Genomic DNA, 20,136 nt, shown 5'->3' with positions numbered 1-20,136 from the left:
TGAAACGTTGGCTCCTGCTTTCACCTTGTTCTCGTTTTGCTCATCGTCTTAGACACGTGCAAGTAACGTCAGAGCTATCTATGAAACAACGGCTAGCTCCCTCCTGCTTCAGTGCGCTTTGGAAACAGCGTGGAGCCTCGACGAGGCTCTACCGAAACTACGCGGCACTGTGTGCCTTTATTTTTCTTGATAAACCCCTCGGAAAGAACATTCAGATTCCCTACAACGGTCACCGGCGGACAGGGGCGCCAGCAGCCAAGTTCCAAAAAAATGTGGGGGTGTGCTCGTAACAGCTGTCGCTGTAAATGCCAGAAGAACCCAAAACTACAGCGCCACCTAAAATTTGGGGAACTGCCACAGGTTAGTTAAATACACGATTTTTTTTAATCGTTCAGTGAAATGGTAACCTTGCTAACTTACGCATTTACATTCCATTTCCCTTACATAATATCCACTACATTCCAAAAAATTCAATATCTCAGTGCCTCTCAAGACGCTGTCTCCAGTGCGCCACCGATAATCAGAGCTACTTATACTCAAGGCAAAGATCCGGGGAAGACCACCAGCCTACGTCGCTCCAGATCCCAACGTCAGACTCAATGGAATCGATATTCATCAAGTTGGCTTCCTCCGCGTCCTTGGCCTCACAATACAAAAAGGCGGTTCTGGCGCAGCTACACTTCTGAAGCTTCAGAAGACCCTAAAACAAGTAACACATTTCATTCGGCGCCTAACCACCCAAATAAGAGGAGATAAAGAGCAAGAAACCGTCCAATTAATCCAAGCACTGCTTATAAGCCGGATCACATATGGCACCTCGTATCTACACCTCAAGAAAGCTGAAATTGAAAAAGTCAACATCATCACCAGAAAAGCAAACAAGAGCGCACTAGGACTTCCCAGTACGACCTCAACCACGACGCTCCTCAAACTTGGCCTCCATAACACCTGGGAAGAAATGAGTGAATTGCACAGAGCCCGCCAGCTGGAATGCCTCAAGCTGACTGAAACAGGCAGAGCAGTACTTCGCAAATTCGCATACAGCGAAAACTTCATAGCAGACTCCGACGCGAAAGCCCGATTGCCGCCATTTCTTCGTGACTGTATCTCAGTCGCTCCAATACCTCGCAACATGCATGCAACATGCCACAAAGACAGAAGACAAGCAAGAGTAAGAGCGCTCAGCAAGAAATACTCAAAGAACACCAACACGAGATATACTGATGCGGCAAAATACCCAGGTAGAAGAGCATACGCAGTTACCGTGACCAACAACCAAGGGAATGAGCTGGTTGCTGCCACCATACCGGCCAGAAATCTATAGAAACGGCGGAGGAAGTGGCCTTCGTCATCGGCATCGCCACATGCAAAGACACAGCAATCATCTTGAGCGACTCGCAACCGGCACGTATACCCGATAGAAACCTATGAAAAGGCCGGATTTCTGCCGCAGCAGTGAAGGTTTTAAAAGAAATAACAAGACGCCAAGAACTGCCCGAAACCTACGTCGCATGGATTCCAGGCCACGAACACCTCGCAGGAAGCGAAGCAGCACGTGATGCCGCTCGAAAGCATACCAGCCGGGATTTCCTGCAGCACGGTCTCCGAAAAGCGACGAGGGTGGAGGACATTGCCATCAACTACGCCGTAATATTGCAACATTACCGACTGGAGGGGGAGGAAAGAGAGAAGTAGAAGGCAGGGAGGTTAACCAGAATAACGTCCGGTTGGCTACCCTACACCGGGGGAATGGGAAAGGGGAAAACAAAGATCACAGGGAGAGAGAGGAGGGAAGAGAAGAAGGAAATTGCGGCGAGTTCGCTGACGCATGTGGTTTTACAGAAATTGCATTAATAGTCACAGATGGTCGCACAAACCCGTCGTCCTTAAGAAACACAAAAGCGCCTTCACCGCTTTATGGGCCGACGGGCTGGAAAGAAGAAAACATCCTCTACGACATCCAAAATTAAGCAAAGAAGAAGCCACCATCCTCCGCAGACTACAAACGAATACGTATGTCCATGGAATAGCACCAATCAGAATTTGATTTCCTACGTTTACGTATACGATAAGTTGGCAGATGTCAGTAATGTATTCTCTGCGCCTGCGCGATTATGTGGCCTAGGTATTTATATGCATCGACGACGAAAGGAAAAAACAAGTTGTTAGTCAGCGCCAGTGTGTGTCGTGTCTTTCTTTTTGTGGCTCGTCTTAGATGTTTGCGCTGTTACGTTTAGTTCAGAAGTATCATGCACAGGATGCACCCCACTAAATTCTCATACCTATGCCGATATTGTGATGTACCAGACACCCTCCAACACATGGTGTTGGTGAGCCCACACGGCGAGAAAAACAGTCAGGATGATGCCTCAGAACTGCTACAAGTGATCGAAGAAACGTGGGAGGCAATGTTAAAGGCACAGAGACTGGAAGATCAGCAAAGTCTGGTGGACCGGGTCCGGTCTGCGGCATTAGCCAACCACTTTCTGGACTAAGAGAGCCGCCCACCTAGGTTAAAGAAAGAACACTTTCTCGCTGTTTCTCACAATAAACGTTCATTCTTCGTCCTCGATTTCCAACGACTTCTCCTTGCAATGCTGATAAGTACAATGTGGTTCTATTCTCAACATCAGATGCACAGCCACATGCGGTGTAGTTGCCTGCCAAATGGGAGTAATGAGATCCGGTAAATGACGACATTCTTGTAGAGATAACCAGATCATGCGTATGTACTCGAGAATAATCTAACATTATTCCATCACCTTACAGATAAACATATACAAAATGCGAGGACCACGCTGTATCTACACTTGTTCAAACTACAAAGAAATATCCCAACTAGTGCTATTCTACAGTACACTGTACCCGCCGTGGTTGCTCAGTGGCTATGGTGTTGGGCTGCTGAGCACGAGGTCGCGGGATCGAATCCCGGCCACGGCGGCCGCATTTCGACGGGCGCGAAATGCGAAAACACCCGTGTACTTAGATTTAGGTGCACGTTAAAGAACCACAGGTGGTCGAAATTTTCGGAGTCATCCACTACGGCGTGCCTCATAATCAGAAAGTGGTTTTGGCACGTAAAATCCCATAATCTAATCTAACAGTACACTGTGTTGTCGCCGTTACGCTCTTTCAACGGAGAAGCTAACCTGTAGGTTGTGTGCGTAGCAGAAACGAGACAACCGCAAAGCAAAAAGCCATAGTACAGATGGGAGCAAGTAATCAAGCGCTGTGTCCTTCGTAACATACAGGAACAGGCTCACTTTTGTTTATGTCGCTAATTTTTTGTTCCCCAGAGGTCGCCTTGCGGGGGCGCAGCGAAAAAGCGCCCGCTCTCCCGATACTTGGCTGCGCGCGGCATCGATCCCCGTCAGAGCAGCGAGGGCCGCCCGTCGAGAGACTCGCCACACAGCCGAGAGAATTCGCACGCTTTCACGACGGCAGCTTACAGTAGCGCGAGCATCGCACTTTGACAGTCTTTCTAGCTACGTTGCAGCTTCTTTACACACATCGGTTGCCGGCTGCCCAACGTTATCGTCTCCTCTTTTTTTTTTTTTTTTATGATTGTGCATTGCGTCGCGTGTGCCGAATCCGTCTTCGTGGTCACGCAGGGTGAGTCAATTTTTTTTTTTACCCTTCCATCCTGAAGCAGGATTCCGGTCTTTGGGATTCCGGTCTACGTACTTGTCCAAAGCCAGCTTTTCGTGCCCGTTTACAGGGCTGTTACACGATGACACGGGCAAACACAAGCTCCGGTGCCGGGACGGACTGGACCCAGTGGAGAACGCTAAGCTCCTGTGCGGTTCTCCTTTGGATGTATGCAGTGGTACTGTCGGATACAGCAGCGGCCGGTCAACAAGGAACAGCCGTACAGTGGGTAATCAGTGAAGATGAGCCGTTCCCTGCTTTCTTTTTGGTCGCTTATCGCTATGTGTTCTCGCATTCTCTTTGATATATAATATACATGTACGATTAACTTTAATATTCTTGATAGTTGTGTTTTGTCATTGCTGCCGAACTACGCAGTAAACAGGCAAAAAAACAAAACAAAACAAGTAGACCGTATGGAAATGTTCGCTGTTAAGAGAAACGGACGTTATTGCACCGTATGAGTAAGAAAGTTGATTACTTCCGTCAGAGGGTATAACGAAAGTCGTAAATTCAGTGTTTGAAGAAAAGAATGCATCACCAGCAACAAGTTCCCTTGTCTTGCTGTCTTAATTCTCTCATTTCCTAAAGATGACAGAGGAACACCAGGACAGAAGAGATGGAGAAATATTTGCCTTTATGTTTAAAGCATACGAACTAAGTCTACAAGTAACAGTTAATATGCAAATGTTGTATAAAGTTATTGCCGTGTTTTTATTCTAACATGATAAAAACATAGTATTGAAGGTTTCAAAATGCAAGACAAAGGATAAACACGCGAATAAGCCTCTGATACTTACTAGTTTTCTGGAAATCTAGAATAATGTTAAGCATCGTTTATAGCTGGCACAATTCATATCCAAAACGCTGTTAGATTGAGATAATCTTGTGAAAGACAACAATAAAAACATTTCTGTTTTTTAACAAGAGGAATATATAGTTTGAAACAATTCTCGTGGGTGGATTTCCAAAGTGGGTTGCTGTTCGTGTTTTCCCTATGTTTTTATTTTACCGATACTTTATTATTTTTGATATAGCATTATACCAACTATAACACAACGCCACAGCCAGAGGGTGCTTACCTGAAATGTGTTCGGAAATCTTTTTTTGCTGCTCCGTATTAATGGATCGCCGAGGAAGTTTATGCGCTTATTTTTCACATGCGCATTAAACATCTGGACATCCTCAAAACGCAAATGTTATGGCAAAATGCTAGCTTTAGGTAGCAAAAATTACCAATTGTTTTCAGAGGAGCATAAAATAGGCTGGCAGTATAATGTACTCGGCCAACATTTTTAGCGTGTGTTGCACTATTTAGCGCAAATTCAATAAATATCCAATTTATGTCTACTGGAAATAAATGTTTTGTAATATATCGATCGTGTAAAAAATAAAGGTACTCTTTATTTATTCTTTTTCATTGGGTATCGCGCTTGCCTATAGACCTTTACGTCAGCATAGCGGTACTTGTGGTAAGAAGTATTCGCTATTCCCTTGTGCCTTTGAAACTGTCTCTAAGAAACCTCTCCTTTTCACTTTATCATTAATCAAACATTGCTTGGCATATATATGCAAGTTTGGCGTTTTACCTTTTGTTATGTTGCTGATAGTATCGTTGTGGGGAAATAACTGAACTCACGGAATAAAGGTTGCATACGCTGCGGTGCAAATATTTAAAGAAATAATCAAAATACAGACGATTCCGCGCGATGCTTGGAATCAGCGGCAATCGAAGCTTTCATAAAACATGTGAGCGAACTACAATACAAAGCACACATGATATGCGCCAATTTGTGATCAAGTATGCGCAATAAACACTTCCTATTCCTGCCCCATTCCACAAATTTTGTGTCATTTTCCGTTGTGGGAACGCGCATCTGACAGTTCATAATCTATACCTCCTTTTGCAATCTATAACTCGTTCTCGTAGCCACAATCGCCCCACTACACCGTTCTTATACTTTCGCAATGCCCTCCTCCGCTTTTCTCTTCGGGCCTCTTCGTTCTCGTCGCTTTTTTCATCCTTCGCTGTGCTCGTTCGCTTGGTTACGCCGACACTCGCCGCAGGAACGGGCGCCTAAGAGCTGCGCACTAAGATGATTGACCTTTCCTTTCGGAAACACCAAACGCGCTATCAGCTTTTCACAGAGCCCGGCTAGCGTACTGTAAAAAAATTAAATTATGGGATTTTACGTGCCAAAACCACTTTTTGATTATGACGCACGCCGCAGTGGAGGACTCCGGAAATTTCGACCACCTGAGATTCTTTAGCATGCACCTAAATCTAAGTACACGGGCGTTTACGCATTTCGCCCCCATCGAAATGCGACCGCCGTGGCCGGGATTTAATCTCGCGACCTCGTGCTCAGCAGCCCAACACCATAGCCACTGAGTAACCACGGCGGGTGGCTAGCGTACTGTATCTTCTTTCGCAGCACCAAAAAATCATCACCAGTAAGACAAGAAAAGAAAAGAAAAAAACTGGAAAAAAAAGAAAAAAAAGCGGCGGGGGTTCTTTCTACACCGACGGCTGCTGCCTATGGCGTGGCCGCGCGGGCCTATCTAGAAAGGGATTGGCGACGGAGCCAGAGTTCTGAGAGCATCGAGTGCGCTGAGTTTTCGCCGCATAGTTCGCGATGAAGCAAGAGATTGCAGGAAAGTCAATTCGCTCACTGTTGCTGCCACGCTTCCTCAGTCCAGCTTTTTGACAGCGCGTTTCCATGGTGATTGAGTGAGATGGGTTCATGTTTGCTTGTGCGCGCGTGGCACCATGCTTGCTAATTTAGCTAATTGCTTACATGTTTATACAGCTGATAAAACTGCAACCCTTACTTCGTATAGTTGTCTATTAATTTGCTACCGCAATTGATGCTTCGCTTTCGGGCGAAATTGCAATATTTTTCTATCTTAAGAACGCTCATAAAGTTATAGGATGTTCAAAAAGTTGCTGCAACGAAAAAATATTGATGTTTTGACCAGCTGATGTCCGGAACTTACGTCTCTGATAATATTTAATGTCAAACCCTTTCAACATCATCCTTTTTTAGATGGAGCTTTTTGCTCCAGTAGAACATTTTGTCCATACAGAAACTCAAGCTTGTTGCTCCACAATGGGGAACGAAAGATGGGGTCGTATTTTTTTATTCCGTTGTACCATATCGCCCCCCCCCCCCCTCCCCTTTGTCCCTATATAAATTATGTAGGAACAAACAGGATATATAGGATCTTTCAATAGGAAGGAGCACCCCCCTGAGTACGAATTTCTCGTATGGCAGAAGTGACCTCACATGACCTCTGGGCGTTGGCAGCTTCAGGCTTGGTCCCTCTCTTTTTCTGGCTTTCCTTGAGGCAGTGATTGACAGCGGATATCTCACTTGCATATTGGATCACCCGCAGTGAATGATTGATGAGGCGAGTATACGAGGCTCCATGCGCGAGGCTCTCTAACATCGGGTGCGTTGGAAAATGAAGGCACCCATCGAGGAGCCAGCCCTCTCGGCTGGCATGAGCGAGGGCATGCTTGCCCTCGCTTTCACAATAGGTCATGTGACCTCCAACACACGGCGCACGGGGGCCCAGCGGTCGGGCTGCAGGCCGCGCGCCAGCATTGCGCCTCGCACTAGGAACAGCGCGGCGTAGCCGACATCGGTGGAAAAAACCCGTCTTAAGTGTCCGTGTAATTGCAATAACAATAAAACCGATGCGACACACGGCGAAAGTCCTTGCGCCAGAGGCTCTTCCAAATGAAGTACGCTTTCACCTTCAAGTTCTCACATTAAATTTTATTTTGACTGACTATACGGAAAAACGCTATCTGTACTACTTCGGTCCCCTGCGACTAGTGGCGCCAACTATTCCACTTGCACAGTTTTAGAGGCTGACTACCAATTCCGAACTCGCGTTTCTTCTTCAGTCTCTAGAACATTACCTTATAGTCTTTTGCATAATGAGGCAAAAGATTAAGGTAATGCGGGGAATTGCATACTGACAGCCTAACTGTTATTCCGTCTCCACCACTAGTGCATTCAAGCCTCTTTAATCAATGTAAGCAACATACGCCATCTTGGTAGATAACTCTAACATATTTATTTAGGAATAAATATAAAGAAACAATCGTGAATTTCTCAGCCTTGCAGTGGGCAAACAAACGAAACAAACTGCTTGAAAAGTACCTATAGTTCTGAAAAAAGGCGTGCCCCAGCCCCTGTTATGCCCCCAGGATATACGTGAAGGCATGCGATATCACTTCAGAAGTAGTTTCGAGTCTTACTGTTTTCCCACTAGGGCTTGACAATTGCACAGAAAAGTCCGTATATAGAGGGTGCCACGGATTACACTGGTCCCAAGTGACAAGAAACCGTACGTGGCGCTAAGTTGACGTGTGAAAGGCGAAGTACGAAGACACTGCGGGCGCCTTGCAGGATTCCTCGAAAGCTACTACTTGACTTTAGAAGCAGCGAAGTTTTTAGAAACATATATGACTCTGTTTCATCTCAGTGACCAGTATTCTTGTTTTCATTTGCTTTGTGCTTTTTTTACCTCTTGCGTGAAATCACATGAGCCTCCAAGTAATGAATCATCATCTTCGCCTAAATTATGATTTAGATAAGTTTTGTTCCTTTAAAACTCTGTCTAAAGAAAGAGGGTTTATCAAGTTCGAGATGGTTTTGAAGAAACATATATATATATATATATATATATATATATATATATATATATATATATATATATATATATATATATAGTTCGATGTCGGAAGGAACTGCTTCTTTTTTTTTTTTTTTCATTCCTGGCAATAGCTTTGACGTACACCAGCGACGGCGGCGGCTGTTGGAATCATCCCATACACCTAACAGTGTAAAAGAAATTTCCACATTCCACGCGGGATCCGTGCTTATGACTTTTCTCATTTGCAAGCTTCGTTTACTCCTTATACTTGCTCACGGAAGTTATAGTTATTTAAATACAACTACGCCTTCTTTGGTGGGCGTATATGAGTGATTACATATGTGCAGAGAGAGCTAGAGAGAGAAAGAGAAAGAGAGAGAAACGAAAGGGAGATACGACCACCTTGAAAATTTCGTTGAAGTGGAGCAAACAGAGAAACCGGATAGGCAGCTCGACGTACTTGAGGAGAGCCAATCAAACGCACCACCTTGCACAAGCACCTCTGTGTGCTCCTATTGAAGCCATTGGATTGTTATGCGCGACAGTGAAAAAGTAAATTTCTTTCTACTTGCATGAGAATTTCACATCTGACTCTGGTAGCACATGTATTCCCTACATTTCAGGTAACTCAGACTGCTTCAATGACAAGTAAAATGGTAGTTTAGGCGCAGTTAGCCTTCGTGCTATTGTATGTAGTCGGGAAAGCGCGAAGGAGTCGGAATAACACTCTTCCGGGCATTTTTCTTGAGCTTAAGATTAGCACTTTTGGGGCTAAACGTTTATTCGATATGTTCTGATAGAAGCGGAGTTACCTTAAAATTGTGTAGAAATGTGTGTTGTGGATAGTATGCATGAGAAGGGAAGCCAATTTGAGAAGTATTTGCGTTTTAAGTGACCTATGCAATGTGTGCAGATATTGCGCATTACAAAGGGAGTATGGCTGCATGGGTCGGTAATACAAGTATAAGAACAGTCGACATAAACACAATTAATGTAGTGTACAGCGAGCTGGCATTTGTTCAGTGATTCGGTGTGGTTTTATATGTACACGGAAGAGTTTCAATCGGGCTCACAACGTATACTGCATGTTTCACTATTTCACTACATCCATAAGCAAGCTGAGATCTTTGTAGTAGGCGCATTCAGCAGCCGGTTCTTCGCGGCTGCCATATCAACGCTCTTAAAGTGATAATAACAATGGCGGAGCTGCCTCTACAATCAATTTAGACTATCATCTATAGCAAAAAAGAATACACACCGAATTTCCCAGACGAATGATCAACTTCACTTTTTTCGGAGATACTAGACGCATTTCCGTCCATTAGGAATGGTCATTATTGCGAGCATATTGCGTGAGGAAACACTAACGACCATGCGCCGTATACAAGATCGATTGGTTTACGAGATACCTCGTTCAGGGTGGGCTGATTGGCTATACCAGCGGCTGTGATGCCAGAAATACCACACCTCCCACCACCGTAATTTTAAATTCGCAGTATTATTATGTGCATAAAGAGGCATTGTTTGGGGCGTTCTGGCCTCGCATAGGAACGTCATCTCCAAACGTAGTCAATTGACAATAACGCGAAAGAGATAAAGCAGTTGTGGGTATTTTACGTACATCTGTTGCTCAACTTCTTTAGGTGATGAAATAGCTACTGCGGTCACACAATGTCTTTTGTTTCTTTAAAGTTAAAATGTTTCTTGGCAATTTGGGCTCCTTTCTTGCATATATGTGATTCAATGTCGTTCAATGTGATTTAGTAATTTCTATCACAAGGGGAACACCACATACGCACAACGGATAGACAGATAATTCACTGTGGTAGACGTCACCTTCACCTGGGCAATTCGTTTTATGCCACTAACCCAGACGCTGCACTGATGGTCACCCGTGTCAGACCACGCCTTTCAATCTTTCTTATGTGAGATAATTATATGTGAGAAAATCAGCAAGCCGGACTTACTTAACAAAAATAAACATCTGTTGAACTTCAACAAGTTCTGTTGAAATTATTTTAGCATTATTTGAGTAATATGGAGAATTTGGCCCATAAAGATTACTAGTCTCGGTTTACCTAGTCGATACACTACGGTTTAAAGTACACCGTTATACTACTTTTATGTCGCACTCGCTAGAAAGATCGTTATGTGGTCTATCAGTACAGCTCACTAATAAGTATATATGGAGTGCATGCAAGATATAGAGAACCTAGGCAACTCCCATCAGCGTAATTAGCTTGATCACCTTGTGTAAGTGTAGCTAGACTTATTATGGCCGAGTACCACCACTTTGCTAGCTATGTGAGTATTTTGCAATCAGGTCACCGCGCATTATAAGAAGACTAAAACCTCTACAACGATCAAAGGCGCCAGATCAACTATTCGAAAGATTACCCGTTTCCATGAAAGCGTTCACTTCCTCCTCTATTTTCTATATCTCAAGTCATTCTCTAATTGAGCAATTAAAACTGTGACACAGCCTCTAGATCTAACATTCCTGGTTCACGCAGGAATCCCCCTGGAGGTAGCCATCCAGCCACCACGTAACTCTCTGTCAGCAGGCCAGTTGTTGCATCTGGTGTGCTCATCGAGTGGCTCACGTCCCCTCGCTCTGGTCAGCTGGTGGAACGGAGGTGAGCAGCTGCTCTCAACCCAAGAGAACACGAGAAAACACGAAGGAACCAGCTCCAGCGTGCTTCTTTTTACACCGTAAGGGGCCGACAACGGAGCTGTGCTCTCTTACCGGGCCGAGAACAAGTTCATTCCCGGAAGCACCATCATACATGGAGTGAAGCTAGATATATTCTGTGAGTAACACTGTTCAACCAGCAAGTTTCTTCATAGGGCATTCTTCCGCTCCTGCGCGGCACTCACATTCTTGCTTTGCACATTCTATAACCCTTCCAATTAGTGTATCACGCTTCCCTTTTTCTGGCTTTATACGTCCCCGCTGACTGTGATGTTGTTCAACGTAGCTTTTAAATCTCGCCTCTCCCCTTCAGTATCCCCACAGTTCCTTCACCTAGGCTCTGACACTTTCTTTGACTTCCTGCTCTGACGTCGGCATTACTGGAAACGCAAAAATTTGTCCCCCGCTAAGCACAAAATGCTTAAAGAACTCGCGGAAGAAAATGATATTGTAATAAAAGCAGGTGACCAAAGCGGCAGTATCGTAACCAAGCCTTAGACAAGTGCAAGAATGAGCCCTCCAAACAACTGAGCAACCATACCCATTACAGAAAACTCGACTCTAATCCAACTTCAGACTACAGCAATACTGTGCAAAGCGCAATAGCGGAGCTCCTGTCCAGGGAACTAATCACGCATTCTCAATATCGCTTCATGATGCCCAAGAAAATAGAAGCAGGCCGCTTCTATCTTCTTCCTAAAATACATAAGGTTCCCGTAGAAGAAATATTTAGCGCAGAAATCTCAGGTTGGCCTATAGTGTCTAATAACAACACACCTACCGAGTCCCTAACTAAATTCTTAAATTACCACCTGTCGAACATCCCCACCGCCCTCCCTTCTTTTATACAAGACATGCCGCACTTCCTTCGAATTCTCGACGGCCAAATCCTATACGACCGCGCTATTCTAGTCACTTTAGGTGTTTCTGCCCTTTACACTAACATACCCATGAGTCCAAGAATTGAAGCCATATGGAAATCCCTCACTGTCTATCCCCAATCGTACGCTCCTGAATTTTACCTGTCGCGGCTTACGTTAGTTTTCGCGCTCAACTATTTCGAATTCGATTCTATTCATTACCTGCAAACTTTCGGCACTACAGCATGGGACACCATTAGCTCCCACGTATGCGAACATTTTCATGGGACAACCCGAAGCAGACCCGTTGGAATCCTACCCTTTCAAACCCCACACCTATCTTCGTTACATAGACGACATATTTATAATATCGGAACACGGCACAAGCGCGTTAAGCAACTTAATTAGCCATTTTAATAGCTTTCACCTGAATATTAAGTTTACTGCTCACTACTATCCTAGTCAAATCAACTTCCTCCACACGGCGGTCTACATAGAAAACAGAAAACTGAGAACGACACCTTACGGGAAACCTATGGATCGCCAGCAATATTTAGACTACAACAGTCATCACCCGTGACACTGCTAATAAGTTTTGTTGGTCAAGCCAAACGAATAAGAAGAATCTGCATCGAAGACAACGATTATATCCACCAGCTAAATTACCTTAAAACAACGCTAGCAGAAAGGAACTATCCACAAGTTGCTCTCTACATTGTTTATAATGTCGTGTCAAATTGGAGAGACAGTCGCAATTAGCTAAGAAACAGCGTACACCAGAATCTAACAGATCGCCAGCCTATATAACAAAATATTCTAATGCACACCCAAATATAAACACCATCCTGCAAAAATACCACCCAATCTTATCACGTAACGAGAAAAGCGTTCGTTGGTGTACCAAGGGTTACCTATCGCCGCAACAGAAAATTTAAAGAGATGTTAGTGCACGAAAAAGTTAGCCAGCATCATTCCTCCGTAATAAAATCATGTTGTCGCCCCGGGTGTAAAACGTGCAGGTACTTTCAAAGTGACATTAACATTAAAAGCACCGCAAATAGTCACACACACGAAGTCAAAACACATTAACTTTAATTGTACCAGTTGGATGTGATTTATATGCTTGAATGTTCTTTCTGTAAGAAACAATACATAGGTGAAACGGGTTTATCAATGAAAGTCAGATTAAACGGACATCGCGAGGACACAGCTAAAAAGATTCCCAAAGCCGTCACCGAGAATTTCGACCAACCAGGTCATAACTTTGATGAACTTAAGCTCTATACCTTACAGTGAAATTTTCGTTCTGAAAGAGAAAGAAAATACAGACAATAATACCTTATCCATAAGTTCAAGACATTGCAACCAATAGGCATACACGTTTCAAGGGGAGCTTTAAAATCTTTTCGCTATGCTGAATTTCAAGCTATAGGCAACAACACTTAGTTTGGTTGCTTAGTGGTTTGTTTTTGTTTTTTCCTGTCCTTTCTTCTTTTATTTCTTTTATTTATATATTTATTCTATTGTAGTAATATTTATTTTAGTTTATTTTTTTCATGTGCATCATTTTATGCCGCTTTGTTTTATTATCTTTCAGAGACATGATAGCCCACGACCACCAGCAAAGCATGTAATAGAGGGGCGCACATGGTCGTTGACACGCCGGCTGACACGCGGACGTGTCACTGGCCTTGTGCACAGCACTCCTTTATTCTCCTTTCTACACCCTCGCGGCTAATACACCTTCGGTCGTTGCCGCACTCGCCCGCCTTACCCCTCTCCCTTTTAGGAGAACCCTATATATATATGCTGTGCCGAGGAAAGCATATGTCCGCTTGTTGAAACGTTGGCTCCCGCTGTTACCTTGTTCTTAGTTTGCTCATGTATCTTTGCCTCTTTCTGTGTCCACGTAACATCAACGTGTTTCATATATATAAATAACCTTTCTTTATTTGTTCCTTCGCGCCATCTGCGCACATCGGTACGTATTGCTTGATACTCACGCATTCGCATTGTTTACATCCCGCTGATGCCTCAAACAAGAACCAGTTCAGGAGGTGCCTCAGGAGGTGCCTTCCACACCACTCAGGAGGTGCCTTCCACATGCCAGAGGTGCTCAGTAGTTTAACGTAATACAATGTGACGAAGAGGTTACATACTGATACAATAATAAATATACACTCGCCAGGATAGGGAAGCACAATAAACAAAACAACTGACGTTGATGTTAAGAGGCCCCCAAGGGCCATTTGTTCCATACAACACCGAAGATGCAGAATCCTTGTTTCTATACATGAAAGATGGCTCATTGACAGTGGGTAGGCATCTGGGAGCTTGACCGTATAGACGTGGGACAATCTGCCAGATACCTCCCCACACTCATTGTGCCACCTTTATGCTATATAAGCAGAGACGGAGCACATTCGTTGTTATCTTGAGCAAGGGGCTCGCAGATGCCTTGGAACGTCAACATTTGCTGTTTTCCTTATTTTTTCGTATTTTGGAGAGTGTTTCCACTTGCATCAGTACGCCACAAGTGCATGCATGATTGTGCAGAGCTGCTCATTCTTACACAATACAGAACCTCAGAACCTATCGGCAGAGGAGGGCCACAATCAGGATGTCCTGAGCGACTCATTCAGCCATGCGCCTTGCCATCCATTAGGGTCGTGGGAAGCACGTCATTTTGAGTGATCTTGTCACTGTACATGTAATAGGGGATTCTCACTGTATCGTGCGACTACACGGCTCTTGATAAATAATCGTCCGTTCAATCACCTTCGCGTAGAGATGCAGAAAAAGCCTGATAACGACAATGTCTCTCGGAAATTACCGCGGAATGCCATAACAGTGCAGTGACCCCTTCGCTTGCTTTCTAGACTTAGTACAGTCGCACTTTCTCTTGTGCGTAGTGTGACACACGTGCATGCGATTTCTTCGCTTCCTTCATCCTGCAACTTCCAACCGGAACTACCTCTGGTTAACCTCCCTGCCTTTCTCTGCATTATTTTCTCTCTTCTCTCTTAGCTCATTTTCTTGCAGGCGCAAAGCTACATTTACAGCGTGGCCTGCAAACCTGTGTCTATTGACATTCAATGCACTTATAACATTGAGGTGTTTGAGTTTTCGTTTGATATGTATTTTTCATATAAAATCAATGCAAGAATCATGTTAATTATGGAATGTAAAAGTGATCTTGCTCATTGCAGGTTCATGTGTGCGTTAAACATTCTACAGAACAAAGGTACTCGAAACGCGCGCTTCGAGGTCATAGTTTTCGTTGAATGAGTCGCATTACACTGGAAGGAAATTGATTACTCCGACTGCTGCGTGCCTTTCTGCGAGACATGCCGTTCATCAACGTCCGGCGACACACGCTTGCTAACAATGTATGAGATGCTCCCCCAAAAAATGCGCCTTTTCAGAAAGTCCAGGGCACTCATAGTGGTAGCACGTCGAGTATCCGGGATGAAAGCACGCTGGCTATGCTGTCGCCTGCTGCCACCATGTATTTGCATAGATGTGATGAACGAAAGTAACGTAAGACGTTTTCGTACTGTTTAAGGTAAGGAAATTGTGCTCCGCAAGCTTCCATATTTTTTCTCATATGTACAAGTATTCGTTCATCACCCTTCAAAGCTCAAAAAGTGATATAAGTCAGGCCTCTTTTGACGTTGTTCGTTAATGGGGGCAGCACCGCCAAGGGCTGCAGAGATACGAGGATGTGTGCTTTTTCTCTTATAAGCATGAAAGGATGTTGCGCTTACCTCAGTTGCTTTCTTGCTCAAATTTTGGCGAAGGATCGAATTTTATATCCCGGATCATTTGATGTACCACTTGGCGTTCTTACTTGCCTAGTTTGTCAAGAGAGAACTGCGAATTCATCTACCTCTGCACTTCTCAGATGCACCCCAAGCAATTATTAGAAGCAAATTTCGAAGGCAATTTTCTGCCGTACTGCAGACAGCGGAAGCAATATTCGCGCACGTTTCGGACATTACTTATTGCGCGGAGTAGATTATGAGATTATGATAAAGCGGATCGCACAGGATCTCAGGTCTTGCCCATGCGTTGGAGCTGCCAGTGCGTTCTGGGGGGTGTTCTCATACAAGATCATCTGTTCGCAATTCTCACTTTTCACAACCATACATAATGCAGGCTTCACCGCATTACGCAGCGATCACGTGGTCAAGCTAGTACCAACGCGTATACGCTCGTGGCCGCGACGTCTCCTTTGTTAAACTTGTGGCACATTGGCCTGTCGCCTTTCTGCTTGTGCCCCATGTTTAGGACAGCGAAATCATCGTGAAATGTTTGCTGAAGGTTCTGCTGTGTGCACACTAGAAGCTCGCAATCGAATACCAGGAAAGGTAGTATTTCAAAATAAAAGTCGCAGTTTGGGCCGAATGGCGAAGCACCGATTGCGATAGCAAATTCGTACACAGCCATAATAAGTAAGGCTAGTAGTTTGTAATTTGTAAAAACTTGCTTACTAAATAAGTTAACAAGCGTGGCGTAAGCGCTTTTGCGCGTTACTGTCTTGCGTACTTCGACCATTATTACTCTTTAAATAAATTTCGGGTCTATAGAAAGTTACTAGTGCGCGAGCCAACTATATGCATTAAGAAATTCTTGCCACCATGTTCATAAGATAAACGCTGGCAAGCTAACCCCAACTGTTGGTGAGACCGTCAAGCAATGTTCTTTTGAGGATGTGTCTATCATAATTTCATTTGAATATTTGTGCTGAAATTTCGTTTTGCGCATGTCTTTTGCACTTCTGTCAATACACATACTTCGAGAGTAGAGAGTTTTAACGTTTTCGAAAATATGAACCCTCTTAAAAAGGTTCATCCTAGTTATAAAATGTAACCAGTAGACTACTACGCAGATCAGGAGCAAATTGCGCATCCTTCAATGCTTATTGGATATATTTGTTTTAGACATCAAAAACATTGTGGCGCAAAACAATTTTCTTTTTGACGCATTGAATAAATGTCATAATAATTAACGCAACTTTTTAATGTCAATAATTTGTTCTTTGTTCCATAGACGCACCTGCCTGCAAGCCGGGGCAGAAGCGCTTGTATGGTGCGTCGCAATATGACTCCGCGTCATTACGCTGCGAAGTTGAAGCAGACCCCGCAGACGTGACGTTCCACTGGTGTTTCATAGTTCTGTGAGCCGCAAGCATCTACCACTGACCAGTTTCAATCAGGAGCTGACGCACAGCGTGGCGTCGCATTCAGCATTGAACGAGGATGAGTTCGGCTTCCTACTCTGCTGAGGCGCTAACGAGGTCGGCAGATAATGGAAGCCCTGCGCTTTTGCCGTTGTTAAAGCTGGTGAGTGCTATAACGAAGAATACGTTAGGTGTTATAGTCCTATGAAGTGCTAGTAACTGCAAGTAATGAAAAAAAAAAAGAACATCGAATAGACTCTATCAAGACGTAGCCAGTGCGGTCCGGCAAACGTCTTGTGCGTGCTCCTGGGGGTGTATGGACACTAGGTTACAGAAGTGACATAAACAAGTACACAAGTGAGATTTATTGATGCATTACAAAGCTTATATAGCTTACACGCTTAACTTTTGTGACAAGTAGTGGGGTCGAGCGACCCGCCGAACGAGTGAACGAGTGGCAACTTTTTCGTGGAGCGTTTCCTCCCCTTTCGTCCTCCACGCCCAACCTACCGTCATACCACAGACCTAGCATGAAACCGGCCGACAGAGCCAAATAAATCTATTCGGTCTAAACAGAGTGATTAGCTAAATGGATTACTGCTTACAACTACACCGGTGCTATAGAGTTTTTCAGACATGTTGTGGCTTTATTATACACTCCCCGACAAAGGCCCTAGGATGCTTATCATCGGTGTCTGGGCAGAAACTGCACAATACCTTGCTTTAGTTTCAGCGTTTCTTAAGATTCCTCGGCCTCACTTTCGAATGTAAGTTGAAAACCCACTTGTGTGTTCACAAGGTACAATTACATTTACTTGAACACTGTTCTTTCATGATCAGTCAATGCATTGTGGAAAAGATAAACGGAGAAGCATTGTTAATATACCTTTGAGACATCTGAATTGTTGTTAGAGCAATGGGAATTAAGGAATATGAGCAGTGTTTACTAAAGACGACCACGTCAGACCTTTGAAATGTCGATTCATTTTACTGCGTGAGTTGCTTGACCACTGTATTTCTTCTCTTCTACCTTCTTATTGGTCTCTATTCTTTCTTTGTTTTTGTCAATTTAACAACTTCATTTGCTTCGGTATTTTAGGCTGTCAGTTTACAACCTACATAGTGTGGTTCCTTTACTGAAAATACTGAAATTAAGAGGCTAAAAATAGCAGCCCATGGTAACAATTAGCAGGGTATGAAGATATATGGGAATCCTAGAGCGTACTTTGCTAGAATGTTACGTTATCTATCAGAGATAAACGAGGAAGGCAATAGGCCTGACTGAGGTGTTAGGCTCAAAAGACAGTAGAAACAAACGAAATTGCCGCGGAGACTAGCAAAATAGGGCTAGGGAGGGATAGCAAGCAATGAAGTGACCTTTCTGCAGGGGATAATGTGGCTTAGTGAATAAATATTTTCAAAAAATTTAATTCACGGAAAGAAAGCTTTAAAGAACGAGCCTGGTATCGTGTGCAGACACCCTGTTTTAATGTGAATGCTCGTATCATCATCATTAACCAACAATGTAACCACATTATATTCACTGCGAGGTGAGGTGGCTAACGAAATCCACCAGTCTCTTTTACTACGGTTAGGTTTATTTAGGCTCTGAAACGCTGTTCATACGAAAAAACACTTCTTTTTGTAAACTAAGGCTGAGGGCTTAAACAAAGATATTTCCCTATTGCAGGTCCTCGGGAACCCGTGAGCAACTGCAGCCAAGTGAATAGCACGTGACTCGGTGTCATTGGAGTGATCGCAAGGCCTCTGGGATGGTGGCGTGCAGCCCGTCACGTTCGTGGCAGAGCTGCCAGACGCGAACACCGATAGCCTATTGGCCAATGCCTCTTCCACGTCACATCCGGCATTCTCCTTCAGTGGCCTTGAGGAGCGCGCCAGCTTCCGAGTTTTACTTTACTCCACCAACCCCAAAGGTCAGCTTGCACCTGTGGACTTCTTTGTCAGCGCTCTTCGGCCTGCCAAAACACTGACTCGTACGCATAACGCCGTCACAGACGAGTCTGCTGACATATTTTAGTGGAGACGAAAATCAGGGTCCATGTGCGGTGTCGGTACTACCATGCTTGTTAGGTAGGGCGTACAATGCACAGTACCTGGCTTCTGTAGACTGTAGAAGCTAAGGAAACACTTAAAAACAGCAGAGGGCGAATAGCCACTTTTTCGAGTATGACTATGTTACGAATAGTAACTAATAACTAACAGTAAGAAAGCGGAATAGTTAAACGCAGACGCAGATATACATTTGCCGCAAGCATATTCATTCCACTGCCGTTACCTTCCACGCCTTTCATCATCATCATCATCATCAGCCTGGTTACGCCCACTGCAGGGCAAAGGCCTTTCCCATACTTCTCCAACTGCCCCGGTCATGTACTAATTGTGGCCATGTTGACCCTCCAAACTTCCCAATCTCATCTGCCCACCTAACTTTCTGTCGCCCCCTGCTACGCTTCCCTTCCCTCGGAATCCTGTCCGTAACCCTTAATGACCATCGGTTATCTTCCGTCCTCATTACATGTCCTGCCCATGCCCACTTTTTTTTCTTGATTTCAACTAAGATGTCATTAACGCGCGTTTGTGCCCTCACCCAATCTGCTCTTTTCTTATCCCTTAATGTTACACCTATCATTCTTCTTTCCATAGCTCGTTGCGTCGTCCTCAATTTAAGTAGAACCCTTTTCGTAAGCCTCCAGGTTTCTGCCCCGTACGTGAGTACTGGTAAGACACAGCTTTTATAAGCTTTTCTTATGACGGATAATGGCAACCTGCTGTTCATGATCTCAGAATGCCTGCCAAACGCACCCCAGCCCATTCTTATTCTTCTGATTATTTCACTCTCATGATCCGGATCAGCAGTCACTACCTGTCCTAAGTAGATGTATTCTCTTACCACTTCCAGTGCCTCGCTACCTATCGTAAACTGCTGTTCCCTTCCGAGACTGTTAAACATTACTTTAGTTTTCTGCAGATTAATTTTTAGTCCCACCCTTCTGCTCTGCCTCTTCAGGTCAGTGAGCATGCATTGCAGTTGGTCCCCTGAGTTACTAAGCAAGGCAATATCATCA

General features: G+C 44.3%; 1 protein-coding gene across 3 annotated transcripts; it reads left to right on the top strand.

Moving 5' to 3' along the window:
- The first annotated feature begins 3,112 nt into the window (after positions 1-3,112).
- Positions 3,113-19,510, top strand: LOC129384805 (uncharacterized). Of its 3 annotated transcripts, XR_011894662.1 has the most exons (6): positions 3,113-3,612; positions 3,719-3,873; positions 10,830-10,952; positions 11,034-11,126; positions 16,921-17,213; positions 18,741-19,510. XR_011894662.1 is itself a non-coding variant. In XM_055070390.2 (4 exons), the coding sequence occupies exons 1-4, from the start codon at positions 3,819-3,821 to the stop codon at positions 18,785-18,787; spliced, it is 318 nt and encodes a 105-aa protein (XP_054926365.1). In that variant the 5' UTR covers positions 3,113-3,818; the 3' UTR covers positions 18,788-19,510. The 3 variants fall into 3 exon arrangements, 1 of the variants encoding a protein (XP_054926365.1); XR_011894661.1 differs by having other exon boundaries at positions 3,113-3,873; XM_055070390.2 differs by lacking the exon at positions 16,921-17,213 and having other exon boundaries at positions 3,113-3,873.
- The last annotated feature ends 626 nt before the right edge of the window (positions 19,511-20,136 follow it).

This window comes from Dermacentor andersoni, chromosome 5, assembly GCF_023375885.2.
Source record: "Dermacentor andersoni chromosome 5, qqDerAnde1_hic_scaffold, whole genome shotgun sequence".
Taxonomy (NCBI): domain Eukaryota; kingdom Metazoa; phylum Arthropoda; class Arachnida; order Ixodida; family Ixodidae; genus Dermacentor; species Dermacentor andersoni.
This window is presented reverse-complemented; position numbering and strand designations above follow the sequence as displayed.